The 17,602-nt window shown below is 41.1% G+C and overlaps 1 protein-coding gene across 1 annotated transcript; it reads left to right on the top strand.

Annotated features, from left to right (window-relative positions):
* Positions 1-924: 924 nt before the first annotated feature.
* On the top strand, positions 925-16,829 carry SRI (sorcin). The gene is made up of 8 exons (XM_058525023.1): positions 925-1,012; positions 1,963-2,046; positions 4,286-4,355; positions 10,660-10,703; positions 11,516-11,663; positions 11,885-11,998; positions 13,027-13,085; positions 15,343-16,829. The coding sequence occupies exons 1-8, from the start codon at positions 962-964 to the stop codon at positions 15,367-15,369; spliced, it is 597 nt and encodes a 198-aa protein (XP_058381006.1). The 5' UTR covers positions 925-961; the 3' UTR covers positions 15,370-16,829.
* The last annotated feature ends 773 nt before the right edge of the window (positions 16,830-17,602 follow it).

Raw genomic sequence — 17,602 nt, 5'->3', positions numbered from 1 at the left:
TTCAGAAAAGCATTCTGAGGGACTAAAATTACATGAAACAAAACCAAACAAAAATCTCACATCTTAATTGTTTCAGACCGTTCAACTGGGTGAAAAAGAAAAATGTGTGAAGTAAAGGAAACCATTTTCTGAATCACCTAGGTGAAGTTCCAATTTCTCCCTTTCCTGAATATTTACCAGCGCACTCTTACCTTGCTCTAAACTTTTCTTGTATAAAAAGCAGCTGAGTAATTTTGGAGCGAGGGATTGTTTCGCTTGAATCAACCAGATAACTCAAACAACTCATTTTCTAAGAACGATCTGGGCGAGGCTGCCCTGCCCAGTCAATGCCTCCTATGCTCCCCAAGCCATAGCTGAGCTACGCCCTCGCTTAACCAGAGGACAACGTCTTCCAGTAAGGAAACACGCCGTTGTTGTTGCGTGAAATGTGCAACCGCAAGCCAAACGCTCCCTTGCACACAGTTCCTGAAGTTTATTCCTGTTTTCCAAGGGCGTTTTCACATTTTGATCTTTCAACGTCTCTTTCCCCCACAGGCATCTAAGAGCTGCCCTAACGCGTTCACCCCCTTCCTCGCAAAACTTCACTTTGCTTAGAGCCAATGGCCCTGTCCAATAAAGTTTAAAATAAAAAACGTATCAGAAAATAGCCAAGTACGAAGGAAAAAAGAATTCCCGGGGCACTGTATTGGTGTTGGAATGTGCCATTCGCTTCGAAGGGAGGAAAGTCCTGGTGTGAACTGCAACGCAGGTCTCGAGACACTTACCGGACCTCGATTATGCACAGCCTCGGCATATAAAACACAAAGATAGGGCAGCGCGCAGGCAGGGGGCGGAGGCTGGGAACGGAAGCCGGGGCGGGAGGGGGCTCAGGGGCGGCCCCCCGCCCGGCGGCCCGCGTGGTGCGCTCCGGGGCGGCGCCGGCGGGGAGGCAGGCGCGCAGGGCGGCGGCGCAGTCTGCACCATGGCGTACCCCGGGCACCCTGGCGCCGGCGGCGGGTACTACCCGGGCGGGGTAAGTGCTGCCCGCGCGGGCTCGCGGCCCGGGCGCGACCCTTGGACACCCAGCGCGTCGAGAGGCCACGCTGGACCACTGTGCTGGGCCGCCCCCGGCTTCTTCCTGCTCGCTGCCTCGCCCCAGGCCCCTGCCGTTCGGACTCCTCTAGCTCCCTCCTTCCCTGTCCCTTCTCCCTCCGGGTGGCTGCGCGGGGCCAAGGTGCGGGTGGATTTTGACCCAGGAAGCCCACCCTGGGTTGGGTGATTCTCTGCTACGCGGCGTGACATCGTGCAAATTTGGTGGTGGCTTCCTCCCCCTCCTTCTCTGTCCCAAGAGCAACAGCCATTTTAGTCTAGAATGGTCCGGAGATCTACCCCTCTCTCTAAAAGAAAGTGAGAAAAAAAGAAAAGTCAGGGAAAGACCGCTGGAGTAAAAGTCCTCCGGGAGGAAGGCTGCCTCGCCCGGCATCCGGGATGTGCGTCGTCGTGGGAACTGTTTCCGAGACAGAATGTCCCCTCGGCACGTCTCACCGCCCTGGTGCTCGCCGCGAAATAGCCCAGCGGAGACACCTCACCCCTCCCTATGCTACACCTGTCTCAGAAAGCTTTAAAAATACCATAAAAGCTACAAAAATAAAAGGAAAACAATTACGCCTGCTCTTGAATTGCTTGCCTAAGTTGCATTTATCTCAGTAACATGCAGGTTAATAGGGATTTTTAAAGTTGCTTCTCTTCATTCAGATGTCACTGTCAGGACAACTCATTTTGGTCCAAGCTGCCAGTTTTTAAATTATAATGGGCCGAGAATGGAAGAAAGGGGTGGAGTGATTGCAGTTAGAGTGTGCCCGGTGATAGGGAGGTAAAAATGTGAAGGGCGGGCAATTGCCTGGCTTTGCACAAAAGCACTCAATGGGTGAAAGAATAAAACTTGATTCAGCGGAATGATGCTTTTGTGTTTCTGTTTTACAGTACGGAGGGGCTCCCGGAGGGCCTGCGTTTCCGGGACAAACTCAGGATCCACTGTATGGTTACTTCTCTGCTGTAGCCGGACAGGTTAGCGTTTCCCTTTAATATTGCAGAATTGTCAGTTTCTACATAGCCTTTGTTATAGTGGCACAGAAAAACGACCTTTCCCCGGAAAAGAATCCCTTTGCTTCTGCTAAAGAAACAAAAAGAGAAAGAGGGAAATTTATAGTCACTTCTTTCTACATATTCAGAAAAAATTAGGACAAAATGTTACTCATGTTTATAGTAGTTCAATTCAGAACTAAACTTGTGATTGAATTAGGGTCAGATTGAACAGAATAGGGGATTATAAATATTCTTTCAAGATATGTGAGGTAGAAAGATGTCTTTAGAACTGTGAATTGTCAGGGTCCAGTGTGATTTCCAGAGAAAAATTCTACATCTGGTAACATAACCCCTGTTTCTACAACTTAAAGGCATGTACTAGTAATGGACACTTTCTTTGGGTTGAATTGTATTGTTAATTACCCCCCTAAGAAATAGGTATTTATGGTAAAAACCCACCAGTCTCAGAATAAGAAAGTTACTACTCTATTTTTACTATCAGGAAGTTCCTCTTGTGAACAGTTTAGTTTCTTTTTGATGCAGATGCTGTTACTATGTCAGCTCTTCATGTGCTTATTAGGTATTGTGGCCTCTTGACCCAGAGAGGGAATTTAGGTCAGGCTCCCCAAGACCTTTCACTTCTCTGCTATCCGAGTTGTATGGCAGGTGGTGGTGCCTCTTGCGGGAGGACCCTTCTCTAGCTCCCCGGTCACTGTATATGGCAGATATTCTGTTGGTCTAATCTAGACATGTCCAGAGGGGCTGTTATGGGTTCAACTTTGTTTTGATCAAAAGCTAGAAACGACAACAATCTGAATGTGAAAATGCCATAGAATATTATGGGATAAAACCTAAGACCCTCTTTTAGAAGAGCACTCTAAGAAATACAGTTTGAGAAACTGAATGGAAAATGGAGTCTAAAACAGAAAGAGTTCCCCTTAAGTATCTGCCTAATCTGTTAATGATCTGTGCCTTTGAAACCACAAGACACAGTGAACCTCAAGACTCCTGTTCTTACATTGCCTGTGCCTCCAGCCGTGTAAGTGACCCCACCTGCTTAGCTTTCAGCAGCCCTGGGCTGTATCAGCATATCCACCATCTTTCAGACCATTGATCCTGCTCCTCATGTAGAACTTATAATAACCAAGGACCTGGGGATTTCGGTGTTTTATTTTAAAATCCCTAAAAATAATATGCAGTGTCTAGTTCTGACCTAGGTCAGCCATTGAATAGGCACAATGTGTCTTCCAGATATAATGTGAGCTGAAAAAAACCATTCACCATATCATAAGCAAAGGTGGTCACGGAGGCCTCTCTCTGTGTGAACCATGCTTTTTAATTTACTGATGTTGGCTCTGTACCTTGCTCTTCCCTCTCCACCCCCCACCCCAGAATAGCTAGAAAGAGGAACAAGATTTTTAAGCAACTATGTAAATAAGTTTATTTTAAAATGCTTAACTGGCAATTTCCTAGCTCAGACTGAGGCAAGAGTAGTTCAAGACAGAAACTAGTTTTGTTCATCCATTTTAAAATATGATGTATCAATGGAAGACAGTGAATTCACCTCTCTTTTATTAAAAGAGGAACCCGGGCCGGCCCCGTGGCTTGGTGGTTAAATGCACGCGCTCCGATGCTGGTGACCCGGGTCCGGATCCCGGGCGCGCACCGAGGCACCACTTCTCCGTCCATCCTGAGGCCGAGTCCCACATACAGCAACTAAAAGGATGTGCAGCTATGACATACAACTATCTACTGGGGCTTTGGGGAGAAAAAAATAAATAAAAAAAAAAATCTTAAAAAAAAAAAAAAAAAAAAGAGGAACCTTATACTTGAGAATGTTTATGCCAGATCTAATTCAGGTATTAAAAGTATAGGCGTAAGCAGCTTTCAGACTTCTTTAATTCTTGCATAATAATTATTTAAAATAGAGCCGGAAATTGAAAGCCCACTTAGGGATTAAGAAATGTATTTTTTATTTATGGCCCTAATTATCCATTTATGGAAGAGGACTTAACAATTTGTCTTTCATCATTAGATTGTTTTTGGAAGGAGAGGGATGAGAAGAATGACTGTTCTTAGAAGGCATGCCTTTAAAAAAAGTCTCCTGCGTGATAATGCTCATTTTCTTTATTATTGTTGCTACACTGAACACTGAAAGTAAACAAAGAACTAGCAAGTACAAATCACTATTGTGATTCCTCTTTCTATTTTTTTCCAAAAGGATGGACAGATAGATGCTGATGAATTGCAGAGATGCCTGACTCAGTCGGGCATTGCCGGAGGATACAAACGTAAGTGACAGTCCCGAAGTTTCTCTAGAACTACTCTTGCGTTTCATATTTTAGCTGTTACTTGTGATTATAGCCTTCAAAGAAACTGAGCTTTTCTGACCCAGCCAAGTTTAGAATTTCAAAAGCTAAATTTGGTTGTTTATTATTTCAAAATGTTACCTTGAAAATAGTTCTTAATAAACCATTCCACACTACCCAGCAGTTTAGTGTGTTTCTTGGGTTTGGTTCCATGTAGCTGGAAGCATTCAAACCAATGAGACAGTTTATGTGGCCTCCTTCAAGAGGATGAGTTAAGGTGGTGAAATGAAACCTGCCAGGTCAGGTGTCATTAATGATAGGAGCGAACATTTACTGCTGACTGTTTGCTAAGAGCTTCCTCTCTCCCGAGCCTCGTGGCACTTAGGGCTTTGGGTGGCTGGTCCTGTGCACCTGGTCCCTGAGTGGCCTACCCTGCACTCCTGGTTCTGAGTGATTGGTACTGTCCACCTTCCCCCAGGTGGTGGGTCTCCCACCTCTAGTCCTCAAGGAGCCAGTTCTGCACTCCTGCTCTCTGAGCATGCTACTGGCAACATGAGTGCTTGCCATGACATCCCCCAGGTCTTTCCTCTTTCTTTCCTCTTTCCACTTCAGAGAATGTGTTCAGGCCAAGTAGGAAGTATCCTTCCTAATTTCTAAACTCTTTACACCAGTCCTCCTCCCCCTCCTCCTCAGTTCCTCACAGGCTGGATCTGCTGCCTTGTAATTCAGCGCCTATACCACCTTCCTGCCTTTTGAGCCCTCTGCCACGAGCGGCAGATAGGGAGCTGTTGCAAAGATGCCGCATCCCGACTAGGGGCTTCTCATCATCCCACACACACACCGCATGCTTCTTTTCAAATCGCATCTTGACCATGACAAATATCTGGGGTAGAGAATAGTGTCTTGACTGAAGTGCTTTACTTGCCAACTTCTTTGCCAGTTGTTATTGAGACAGAACATCACATAAAAGCCAACATCCTGGTAAGCTGTGATTTCAATGGGTGTGATTTCTCTCACCCATTGAGAGAAATGCTCAAACTAGAATTCAGACCTGAGGATTTAATGGTGGCATTTTTTTGACTGTTTGACATGGCATGTTTACTGGATGCTCTCACTATTTGCATTCCTATTCTTATTATCCTTTGTTTTATGTGACTTCAGTATCTTATTAATATTTGCTTGTTGGGGGAGTTAATACAAAAGAGGAACCTTTTGCATTTCTGTCATTTAATCTGGTCCTAAACAAAAGAAGCACTTTCTAGATTAGGGAATTTTTTACTGTTGTACACAATATGTTTAAGTTGTTCATTGTTAAACTCAAGCAGTTGGGGCTAGTGAACAAAGAAAGTCTAGTAGCAGGGTTTACAAAAGTAAGCTATGTCACAAAATAAACTATTATTCTACACCCTTTCAGCAGAAGAGGTGTGGCAGGTCTTAAAATCTGACTAACAGAGTAGGTTGTGCATCCTTGGAGAACAGTCCTTTTAAAAATTCCATTTGTCAAAGCCATGTCTGGTGATGGCCTTAGATCACGGAGTTATAGAGAAAATTTCCTGAGTCATCAGGACCATGTGGTAGAATTAATTTGCTTAATGTCATCTGGTCCTGGAGGCTGCAGTGAACCACAAAACCATCCTGCTTGTGAGGTGTCAGAGTGAGTTTTGTAACACAGAAATCATATAGTCATCAGTCTTTTAAACCCAGCTTCCAAACTAAAAAGCACAGACTGGGGGTGGGGGGGTGGTGAGATACTCCAGCCCAGTACCTACGGGCACCTTCTTAACCAGTTTAAAAGGAAGCAGTCATACCTAGAGATAGGGCTGATGAGGGAAGTTGCTGTAGTCTGTAAGGTAGTAATTCAACTTCTCTTTTTTCATTGCGTGTAGTTGTTCCTCTGTGGTAAGATTGAGAGAAACAACCTGAGGTAGGGTTTTCCTCTAGCTCTGTTACATTGTGGATTTCTACTAGAAGAGAAGGTATTTGAGGCATTCTAATAGAATGAACGGGAGAAAGAGAGTAAAGGTAAACTTATAGCAAAGGTTCCTTTGAAATTATTTAAAATAGAAAGAAAGCTATTTCTGGGGGAAAAATACAATTAAAATTGAGCAAGAGTTTTCCTCACCCACACTTATCAGACGTCAGTGTTCTAGTTCATTAGAACTGCCTGGAATGGTAAGTTTTCTGTTCATTCACTTTTGTTCACCCCCCATCTCCTTCCCTCCCTTTTATTTTTTTTATTTATTTTTTTGTGTGTGTGGAGGACTGGCGCTGAGCTAACATCCAATGCCAGTCCTCCCCCCCTTTTTTTTTTCCTTGAGGAAGATTGGCCCTGGGCTAACATCCATGCCCATTCTCCTCTACTTTATATGGGACACCGCCACAGCATGGCTTAGCAAGCGGTGCGTCATTGTGCGCCCAGGATCCAAACCTGCAAATGCCAGGCCACCACAGCAGAGCACGCGCACTTAACTGCAGCGCCACCGGGCCGGCCCCTCCTTCTCTCCCTTTTAAATCTTTCTCATAAAGGATGACCAGATGTCTCTTCTTCCTGACATAGCTCTAACCTGTTACTCTCCTCTACAAATCTTGAGTATCTCCTTGGTGCCTATAAAACAAAAGCTAAACAGCTTAGCAGGAATTCAAGATCCCCTGTGATGCAGACTCATCGAATGATACTTCCTCCCACTTCTTTTGCCTGCCCTGCACTCTCCTGCTTCTCTTTGCTTATGCTGGTCCCTAGCACTACTTGGCTCTCACCAAATGTCCCACATCTTTCCTGTCATTCAAGGCTTGGCTTAAATGCTGCTGCTTCTCTGAAGTCTTTCTTACCGGGAAGGAGCCTGTCACTCCTCAATACATCCTGGTACTTTTCAGTGCCTCCATTGTGGTTTACCACCCTCTACCTTGATTAGAGTTGCATGTGCACCTGACTTTTCTTTTCCTTAGACTGTCAGCTAGGGCAGGATCCAGTTTCACTTCTGTATCTCCAGTGTTCTTGGTATCCTGAGCCCTGCGCATAATGAGTGCTTAACAGGCATTTGTTGAGTTCATGAGTATGAATGGAAAAATCATAGCCCTATACCCTTATTGGTATTTTGACTTAAGATTGGTATTTGACTTAAGGGATTATACATTACTTTTAAGTATTAGTAAAAATCAGAAGATTTTATTTTAAAAAACATAACCTCCTTAGACTCTTTGAGAGGAGTATACAGCTTTCTGCATAGGGATGAGAATTCAGTCTCATCCATTCGTTCTTTTGTCCAACCAACACATTTTTAATGGACGCCCACCATGTGCCAGGTGCTGTGGTGTGCAGCCACAAACAGTGCCTGTGGACATTGTGAAAAGAGCTGGGATAAGTGAAGTAAAGAGGCTATGGGATCACATACTAGGGGTACATAACCCAGATGGAAGTCAGGAAAGGTTTCCTTGCAGAATTGATATCTAAACTGAGGACAAATGAAAGTTGAGCAGAAATGAGGCAGACCAAGAAGCAAGTGGGATAGGGAAGTTGTGTTCCAGGCAGACAGAACATCACTTACAGAAGACCCAGAGATGACACGGAGTGTAATTCAGTCGAGAAACTGAGAGAAATTCACCATGAAGATAGCATATGGGAGTTGAATGAAGAGGAGGAAAGTAGCTGGACTGGGAAAATACGTGTATGACCTTTTATGCCAATTGAGGTGTTTGGACGTTGTCCTGAGAGCAGTGGACACCTCACTGGGTTTTATATAGAAGAGCATGTACTACCCTGGCTGTAGGAGAAAGACTAAACTGGGGGACATGGGTGTGGGGGACGTGAGGAGTCAAGGATACCTGTTAGGTGGCCACTGGAGTCATACAGGTGAGAGAAATGCTAACTAAACCAGGGAAGTGATAGGACTGGAAATGGATGGATGCTAAAGCTGTTCAGAAGGTGATCCATTATCAGAGGAGAGGGAATTGAGGACACTCCCAGGTTTCTGGCTGCACTCCCTGAGTGGATGGTGGTGCTATTCATAGAACTGGGATACAGGGAAGCTGTCTACTTCAAGACCCCTCAAAGTCCTTGATCTAAAGCCAAACACAATTGGCTCTGTCCTGTAGTTATCAGGCCCTCTAGAGCAGTGGTTCTTCAACTTGAGCAGCATCAGCATCACCTGGAAGTGTTGCTAAAACCAGATTGCTGGGCCCTGCCCTAGAGTCCTGGGTTAGACCTGAGAATTTCCTCCTTTAACATGAATATATATCACCTGGGGATCTTGTTAAAATGCAGATTCTGATTTTTTTGGTGTAGGTTAAGGGCTGAGATTCTGCAATTCTAAAAGCTCCCAGGTGATATTCATACGGCTGGTCCAGGAATCACACTTTGAGTAGAACAGCGGTCTCAACCTTGGCTGCTCACTGGAATCATCTGAGAAGCTTTAAAAAAATACTGATGCCTGGGTGCCACGCTCAGAGTTCTGACTTGTTCTGTGGCGGTGGTGACTATACTTAACAATACTGTATTGCATACTTGAAAGTTGCTAGAAGAGTAGATCTTAAAAGTTCTCACCACACACACAAAAAAGGTAACTATGTAAAGTGATGGATGTGTTAACTAACCTTATTGTGGTATCCTTTTGCACTATATTCATATATCAAATCATTACATTGTATACCTTAAACTTACACAATGTTTTATGTCAATTATATCTCAATAAAGTAGAAAAGATAATAATAATTGTTCTGTGGTACAGGCTAGGTATCAGGTTCTTTCAGAGCTTCTGGGTGATTCTGATAAGCACCCAGGGTTGAGAACCGCTGGTCTAGACTGGAGAGACTTCATACCTCCACACAACTTAAAAGTAAGAATGAAAAATGGACCAACTCTTTGTCTAAAGTGTAGAAAAGTGTTGCTTCCTCTCACCTCAGAGAACTGTGTCTGTGGATCAGATGGAGAGTGAAGGACCAACACAGAAATAGTACCCAACCTTTTATTTCAGGTTCCAGGATATGCCAAACACAGGAATCTGTTAAAAGTGGAAAACCTATAGTTTGTACTGTTTGGAGACATTACAGTAATGAGTTAGCTCAGCTGTATTTTAAATTGTTTGGTTAGAGATAAAAATGAAGCTAGTAAGAGCTGTAAAAAATGTTAGTTCTGTCTGCATCTTAACAAACTTGCAGAACTTATGCTAGCTTTGCCTACGTGACCCTCGTCACTTCTGCCTTCTAGCCTTACAGCTTCTTTGTACCTATATATTTCTTCATTGATTCCTGTTAACACCACATAAGATGCAAGGAATTCTTTATTTTTAATTTGCGTTAGGTAGATTATCAACAGGCCATTAACCACTAAGTATATTCTAGTTTGGTTGTCTAAGTGAGGCATGGACATGCCCTCAGAACACCCTCGAACTGTAAGTAAACTGCAAAGGCTTCTGAACAGTGGCCATCACTGAACCAGTCATTGGGTCTTGCACCAGAGCGCTCTTACTTAACACAAAATTCTAGCAAGCGCATTTATTTGGTTTTATGTATAAGCTTATGGAATCTGAGAAGAGGTCAGAGGCTATTTGAGGTAGGAGGTTACCGTTCAGTGCCTGACGTTAAAGGGAAAAGAAAGAAAAACAAATGATTAGACACAGAACTAGCAAAACCAACTATTTTTAGTCAGTTATGAGTGGGAACAAAGCAGCCCTACCTTCCCACTCACCATGTGGATATAATAATGTTGTGGTTCCTTATGGTGAATTGAACTCACTGTATTACAAAGGCAAGAAATTATATAATACTTTAAAAAGACTATATTATAGAAAATTTTAAGCCTATCCAAGAATAGAGATAATTGTGCAGTGAACTCCTTTGTACCCATCACTCAGCTTCAACAGTTATCAGTGTGTTGCCATTCTTGTTTCATCTGAAACCCTGCCCATTTTCTTTTGAAGCAAATTTCAGATATCTTATCATTCATTGCACCTACAAATAACTTTAATGTATACTTTTCTAAAAGACAAGGACACCTTTTCCCCTAACTTCAAAACCCTAATCACACCTGAAAATATTAACAGTACCATGGAATACTTGTTAAAAAGATTTCTAGTAAAGTTGTTAAAATCAAATTTGGGTTCTAGAAGGAATCCTCTCTATCTGGAAAAAATCTACTTCAAAGCTCCATATAATTTAGTTCCATGTAAATTGAGTAGCATATAAAAATAAAAGTATAAATAATCACATTCCTAATTAATTTGAATGTGTCCAATGGAATGTCAGTTTTTGAAATTGTATTAATATGTATGTACTTTTCTTGATTTAACAGCTTTTAACCTGGAGACTTGTCGCCTTATGGTTTCAATGCTGGATGTATCCTTTACCTTGATTGCTGCTGCCCAGAGTGTTTTTTCTTGACAAAAAAATCTCCTTCCTAAAAGAATTCATCTAAGAGTTAATACCCAATAAAGATAAAGTGACAAATGACCACAGAAAGTTTTCCAAAATCATTAGCTTTTAAGGTGTAATTTGGTATGAAAAAGGAAAGAAGCTTAGTAAATAGAATGTTGGTTATTCAAGAATTCAAGGAAGCATCAAAGGAGAACAAGAATACTTAATCTGAATGGTCAGCAAAACTTTTTTGGTTTAACATTGATTGCTCTGTACGATTCACACCTAACCTTCAGGCAGTGGGATTTTTCACATCACAGTTGTGGACTCCGTTTAGCGAGCGCTGACCCTGTGGTGCCTTCCATCCCTCCTCATTGTCCAAAAGTGAAAACCCTGGGTCTGGGAGGGCTTACCAAGGGAGTGTGAGGGCCACAGAGGACCCCAGGACAGAAGGGTAAGCAGTATAGCCTGGGGCACCCAGAAAGTGCAGCCCAGTTCCAGTAACAAGACTGCTTTTTACATGTGGCTCACAATGGCCACGTTATTTCCTTGTAATCGCATCACATAGATTATCTTTTTCCCACAGTGAAAAGATGTACTCAGAGCTTTTTCTCCATAGGCCCTTTTTATTATATCATTCGAGTATCTTTTTATTATAGCATACCAAGAAGAACGTATAACCTTTTTAACCTTGTTAGCAGAAAGAACATTCAATTCCCTTATCCTTGATCTTTGATTTAATCATTAGAAAATGTTGCAAAATAAAGATGCTCTAATCCTTGATTACAGTTCAGAGAGATATGTCAGGCACAATGGGTTTCAATGAATTTAAAGAACTCTGGTCCGTACTGAATGGCTGGAGACAACACTTCATCAATTTTGACAGCGATAGAAGTGGATCAGTGGATCCTCAGGAATTGCAGAAGGCCCTGACAACAATGGGTGGGTATAGCTAACTCTTGTCTTTTCATTGGTGGAAGTAATTTTCTTTCTTTAATTTGTAGAACTAAGTGCTACATGAAAGCAGTTTCTATTTTCTAGAAGTTGTGTGTATTCATAATTAAAATGAATACTCTCAGTCTTAAAAAATTGTGCTCAATTATTTTTAATGGTCTTTCTCTAATCCTTTAACTTTTTTGCTGGATGATTTTTCTTCCTTCCAGGATTTAGGTTGAGTCCCCAGGCCGTGAATGCAATTGCAAAACGATACAGCACCCATGGGAAGATCACCTTCGATGACTACATCGCCTGCTGTGTCAAACTGCGAGCTCTGACAGGTGTGTTCTTTGAGATGTTGTCGTCACCATGCGCCAAGAAGACACAGTTTTTATGACATTTCATTTCTCAGTGCTTCTGAACTTTTACTGGCCCCAACTCTTTTACTTTTTTTTTTTTTCCCCTAACTTCGGTGGCTTTTTAACATTGCTATTAAGCATATCTAGCAGAATAATTCTTTCAGAAATTTTTTTCAGATTAGTAAGTAATCTTCCATTAAAATAATCCTAACTAAATTTTACTAGAATGTTCCAAAACATAACAAGATAATTTGTGCTCAGAGTCTGAGCGGTATTCGGTGATTTCTCCCTAGAATGTGAAATATTTGAAAAGAGGGAAATTACTCATTTGTAGCTCTCTTTCCTAATTACTCCTGTTAGAAAGTAATTTAAAATGGTGATCATCTGTTTCAGATGTACTTCTTAAATGAGGCTATATCAATAATCTCTTTTCTATTCCATCTATTCTTTTCTTCAGTAAATTTTTTCTTGTTCCATTCCTTTCTTTAGTTTTTCACGCTTTTTAATGTCTGGTTTTATAATTTTTTTTTCATCCTAACAAAAAATTTGAGGGCAGATATTTTTTATTAAAGTAAATCCTTTTCAATAGGACTGAACTCAAATGGGTAGAATATTTGATCCCAGCCCATTTGTCATATTAGGGACTCCATCTATTTCCTAATTAAACAATAGCTATGTTATTACGAAGTCTGAAATTCTGTGCTTTCATCACAATTAAGTAACGGCCTCAGAAGTCACATAGCTTTTACTGACTTTAGGATAAGGTGTTTTCTTCCAGCTCCACATTGAAAAAGACAATTGACCAACTTCTGCATATTGTATTACTTTGTTGCATATTAAATCTATTCATATTCATATAGTTGGCTTCTTTGCTTTGGTCTTTTGTTCATGTTGGCTGGTTGTATAATTTAAATGCTACTGCAGTTTGAACCCAGTGCCAAAATAATTGACTATTATGATTTTAGATAAGTGTTTAAAAAAAAAACAAATTTTACTGTCGTGTTTTACAGACAGCTTTCGAAGACGGGATACTGCTCAGCAAGGTGTTGTGAATTTCCCATATGATGATGTAAGTCTCAGCAAATTCAGAACTGAGTAGGCAAATAAGATGTACACCAAATGGGCATCCCGTTTGAAGTGAGCTGTTAAGAGCATCTTAAGGATGCCAAAGTAATCAAGGATTAAATGATCAGAAGGAGTTACCATTCAAAATTTATTAATTTCATTTATTATTAATCTTATCCATAGAGCACTGTTTGCTTTGCATTAAAAGACCTGGGTCAAAGTCCAGCTTGTCCCACTTATGAACTGAGTCACTTGCGCAGGTTTCTTCATTGCTCAAGACTGTTTGAAGAAAGAAGAAGTAGTAATAATGCCTTCTTCACTGGGCTATTGTGAGATTTCAATTAGAAATGCCCTTGAGGCCGGCCCCGTGGCTTAGCGGTTAAGTGTGCGCGCTCCGCTACTGGTGGCCCGGGTTCGGATCCCGGGCGCACACCGACGCACTGCTTCTCCGGCCATGCTGAGGCCGTGTCCCACGTACAGCAACTAGAAGGATGTGCAACTATGATGTACAACTATCTACTGGGGGCTTTGGGGAAAAAAAGGAGGAGGATTGGCAATAGATGTTAGCTCAGAGCCGGTCTTCCTCAGCAAAAAAAGAGGAGGATTAGCACGGATGTTAGCTCAGGGCTGATCTCCCTCACAAAAAAAAAAGAAATGCCCTTGAAAAACACCATGCAGATGTTGTATCTGCTTTTGCCTTCGTTAAGCAAATCATCTCAGTCATTGAGACGTAACTTTAACAGCTCAAAGTTGTACTTAGCACACCACTGTTCTTCACTGAATTCATAAGGCACAAACTTAAGTGACAATTTAAAACTGTATTTACTAAGCAGCCACACTAAAGGAGGTAGGATAAGGCCATGTAACTAGTGTGAATGCAACCAACTGCCATCTTCAATGGCATTAGTTGGATATGCATAACAAAGCTAGGGAGATACTCAGTAGTTTCTCCATTTTTTGCTCAGCCATTGATAAAAAAAATCACTTTGAGAATGGCAATCATTGTGATAACTGAATATACTCAAATGTTTCTCCATTACAAAATACAGAGAGGCACATATTTTCGGTTTAGCGGCTGCTGCAGTTATGAGTACACTTTAAAAAGACTTGTGTGTAAATATGTTTATTTCTTCTCCTTAAAGGTATGTTCTCTTTATTGTGCGTTAACTTCTCAGGTGACAGGCCTGTCACTGTTTCCAAAGATAGAGAGGCAGCCTGTGGAGTGGAAAGTGCACAGGCTTTGGTCTCAGATGGGGCCACTTAAGAAATATCTAAATGTCTTGATCCTTAGTTTCCTTTTCCTGAATATAGGGATAATCAGCCTTGTCTTATAGGAATGCTCCAAAGATTAGCAGTGCACAGTGCCTCCCTGGTGTTGGAAGAGTGAAAAAGAAAACTGATAGAAAAAGCAGAGTCTATTGGTGTGTGTTCAGTGGTGACACAAACATTTCACAGCAAATACTGATGCTTCTACACTTGGGTTTCTGAATCGCATAGGAAGGGTCAGATATTCTGTTTCTGTGCATGTGTATACTTGCATGCTAGGATTTATTTTAATAAAGCAGATTTTAAGGGAATTGTTTAAAAGGGTTATACTGTGCAGTTTTGGAAGTGCCCGCGTGATAAAACCATATAAACTCAGCTGTTATTTGTATTTGTGAGTAGATAATTTTGACCATGACCATTTCTAGAGTCTTAGATATTATTTGAATTTAAGATATTACTTGGATTTTTTGGATTTAAAAAATTAAACAATTCTTTATCCATTGGAGTAAGATCTGCCTCCATATTGAAGCTTTGATGTGAAAAACTCATTGAGTTTTATACGAGACTCCTTCCCTCAAAAAATGAACCTTCCTATCCATCATTCACTCTTATTTTAGAAAGGACCTTTTTTTTTTTTTTTTGTGAGGAAGACTAGCCCTGAGCTAACATCCAATGCCAATCCTCCTCTTTTTGCTGAGGAAGGTTGGCCCTGGGCTAACATCCGTGCCCATCTTCCTCTACTTTATATGGGATGCTGCCACAGCATGGCTTGACAAGCAGTGCGTCAGTGCGCGCCTGGGATCCGAACCTGCGAACCCTGGGCCACCGAAGCGGAGTGCACACACTTAACTGCTGTGCCACTGGACTGGCCCTAGAAAGGACTTTTTTAATCCGTAATTCAAATTAGAATACCAAAATGTAAGCTGCCTAAAAATAAGCTAGGGGGTATTTAGTGCTCTGAGATCTGCAGTATAACGCTGCCTTTTCTCTTTCAGTTCATTCAGTGTGTCATGAGTGTTTAAATCAAGAGGAAGTTGTGTGGACATAATCAACATTCCAACTGGAGTTCTCTTTTGCTCTTATGCCTTGCCTTCTGTAATATGTGTAAACTTACATCGCCACTTTCCTAACAGCTGTTGTAAAGGTTGGTTACTTTATGTACATCTGAAGTTTTGTTTTTAGTTTTGATAATAAATTCTTTGGAATTTTAGTAATATAAGATCAGGTTTGTTACACCATTTAGAACTTGCCTGAGCAATTATCAGTTATGCCTTATTTTCTTGCTAAACCTCTTTTATGTAAATTTAAGTGTGCAAAATGATATATTTCTCATTGTAGGATACTAAAACCTTTGCATCAGACTGCAGCTGTTGTCTTTCCTCTCTTAGAAGGGCTTCTGCATGGTATTGAAAGCTATGTGTGTGGAGTATTCTTATCATGTAAGTGGTTTAGACCCACTTGGATGCAAAAAAACCCATGGTAATCCATATCAGGGTTCACCTCAGTGGCAACTTAACACAGGCTTTAAGGCTTTGAGATATTTTGATGGCCAAGTGAACGGACAGGGAACATGAGAGATTATCTTCTGCCTCTTGAAAACCCATTCAATAATTTGAGTGGCAAATACTGTCTGTCACCCAGTTCCTCTTTGTCATCATCCATGTAGACCTTTGTTAATTATACTTAAAAACCTTGTACATTATGAGCTTACCTATGGAAAAAAGAAAATTGCTAGAAAAAGACCAAGGGAATATATGAAAATATTAACTATGGTTATGTTTGGCTAAAGAGAGTCTAGGTGACTTTAATTTCCTTTATACATTACAGTATTTTCCAAGTTTCTATAATGTGTGTGCTTTCCTTGTAAAATCAGATGTTAATTTTTACAATATTGATATTTCCATTTTGATATGCCATGTATTCACACTTACATTAAAAAATGTATACAGCAAAAGGACCAGAAAGAGTGTACCAAAATATTGATGTGACTACCACTGGGAGTCAGGATCACAAGTTCATTTTCTTCCTTTGTACTACTTTTCCAAATATTCTCTGATAAGCAAGTATTACATTTCTAATGGAAGAGATTTTTCATTTTAATTTTTAAACCATGTGCTTTTAAGTAAAATGTGGATTCTAATGCTGGCTGTCCCTCTTACTAAATATGTGGTTTGATAATTTTAGAAAATCTCAGAGCCTCACTTTCCCCATCTTTGAAAAGGAGATAATACCTCATGGGGTAGTTCTGAATATGAAAAAGTATGTTGGTATAGTAAACACCAATAACATTTCAGTTTCTTAAATTCTAAAACTAGCCTGGTTTGCTCTTTTTTTGCAAGAGAGCTTAACAGATAAAACAATGAAATTAGTCTATTTTCTCCTGCCAGCAAAATATTTGTCTTATTTTGGGCACAATGTGAGAGTTACCATTCAGATGATCAATTAGTTGTCAATCAATGAAAATAAAACATTTCTAAGCTTCTTTAGCCTCATTTCACTAATTATTTTTTCAAATATTGCTAATTTATATATATTCATTTAATAAATATTTATTCAACCCTCACTTATGTATTTCTGTCAGGTAGTCACACGAGGGCTACATATCAGAATGTGAGGCAGCTTGCTTTCTATTACGTGGTGAGTCTAGGTTTCATTCCAGACACGTGGTCTGTGAGGCCACAAAGCCAGGCTTGAGCCTGAGCTGTCCAGAAAAGGGCAGAGGGCGCGCAGAGGACCAGCGCCTCCTCTTTGCTTCCAACTCACCAGGATCCTCTGATGAAATCACAGGGTAAGGAAATGGTCATTTCCTGGGTGACTCTGACATGGTAAGGAAGAAGGCCCTTGCTGACCCAAGGTCATGGGCTGTGTTTGAACCATCCTTCTGCTTTGATAAATTCCAAGGTGTGCTGCATTGATCATGGTTCTGAATTTGTTTTGGAGTAAGTGCTCAAGTATTACAAAACCATGTCTCTGGAAATAGTCAATTAACTAAATTTTAATTATTGACACCTTGTAGCAGGTCTCCTCCTCTCTTCCACTTATACTTGTACTGTTCTCTTTCCGAAAGCATGGAGCCTAGTCTCCAGTATGTCCCTGCAGTTAGAAAGTTTCCTTCTTGACAGATTTGATGTATCCATCCTCTTTCTTTAATTACAGCCTAAGTCTTCATTACAAGTGAATCTCGTGCTGCCTTATTTCCATTTTATGTTGGGTTCTGTCTTTCATTCATTATATACTTGCAGTGGAGCCTCACCT

Source organism: Diceros bicornis, chromosome 3 (assembly GCF_020826845.1).
Source record: "Diceros bicornis minor isolate mBicDic1 chromosome 3, mDicBic1.mat.cur, whole genome shotgun sequence".
Taxonomy (NCBI): domain Eukaryota; kingdom Metazoa; phylum Chordata; class Mammalia; order Perissodactyla; family Rhinocerotidae; genus Diceros; species Diceros bicornis.
This window is presented reverse-complemented; position numbering and strand designations above follow the sequence as displayed.

Coding starts and splice junctions, on each gene's coding strand:
- SRI (XM_058525023.1), top strand. CDS start 962: ATGGCGTACCCCGGGCACCCTGGCGCCGGCGGCGGGTACTACCCGGGC. Junction 4,356..10,659: donor CATTGCCGGAGGATACAAAC/GTAAGTGACAGT, acceptor TTGATTTAACAG/CTTTTAACCTGGAGACTTGT. Junction 10,704..11,515: donor TTATGGTTTCAATGCTGGAT/GTATCCTTTACC, acceptor ATTACAGTTCAG/AGAGATATGTCAGGCACAAT.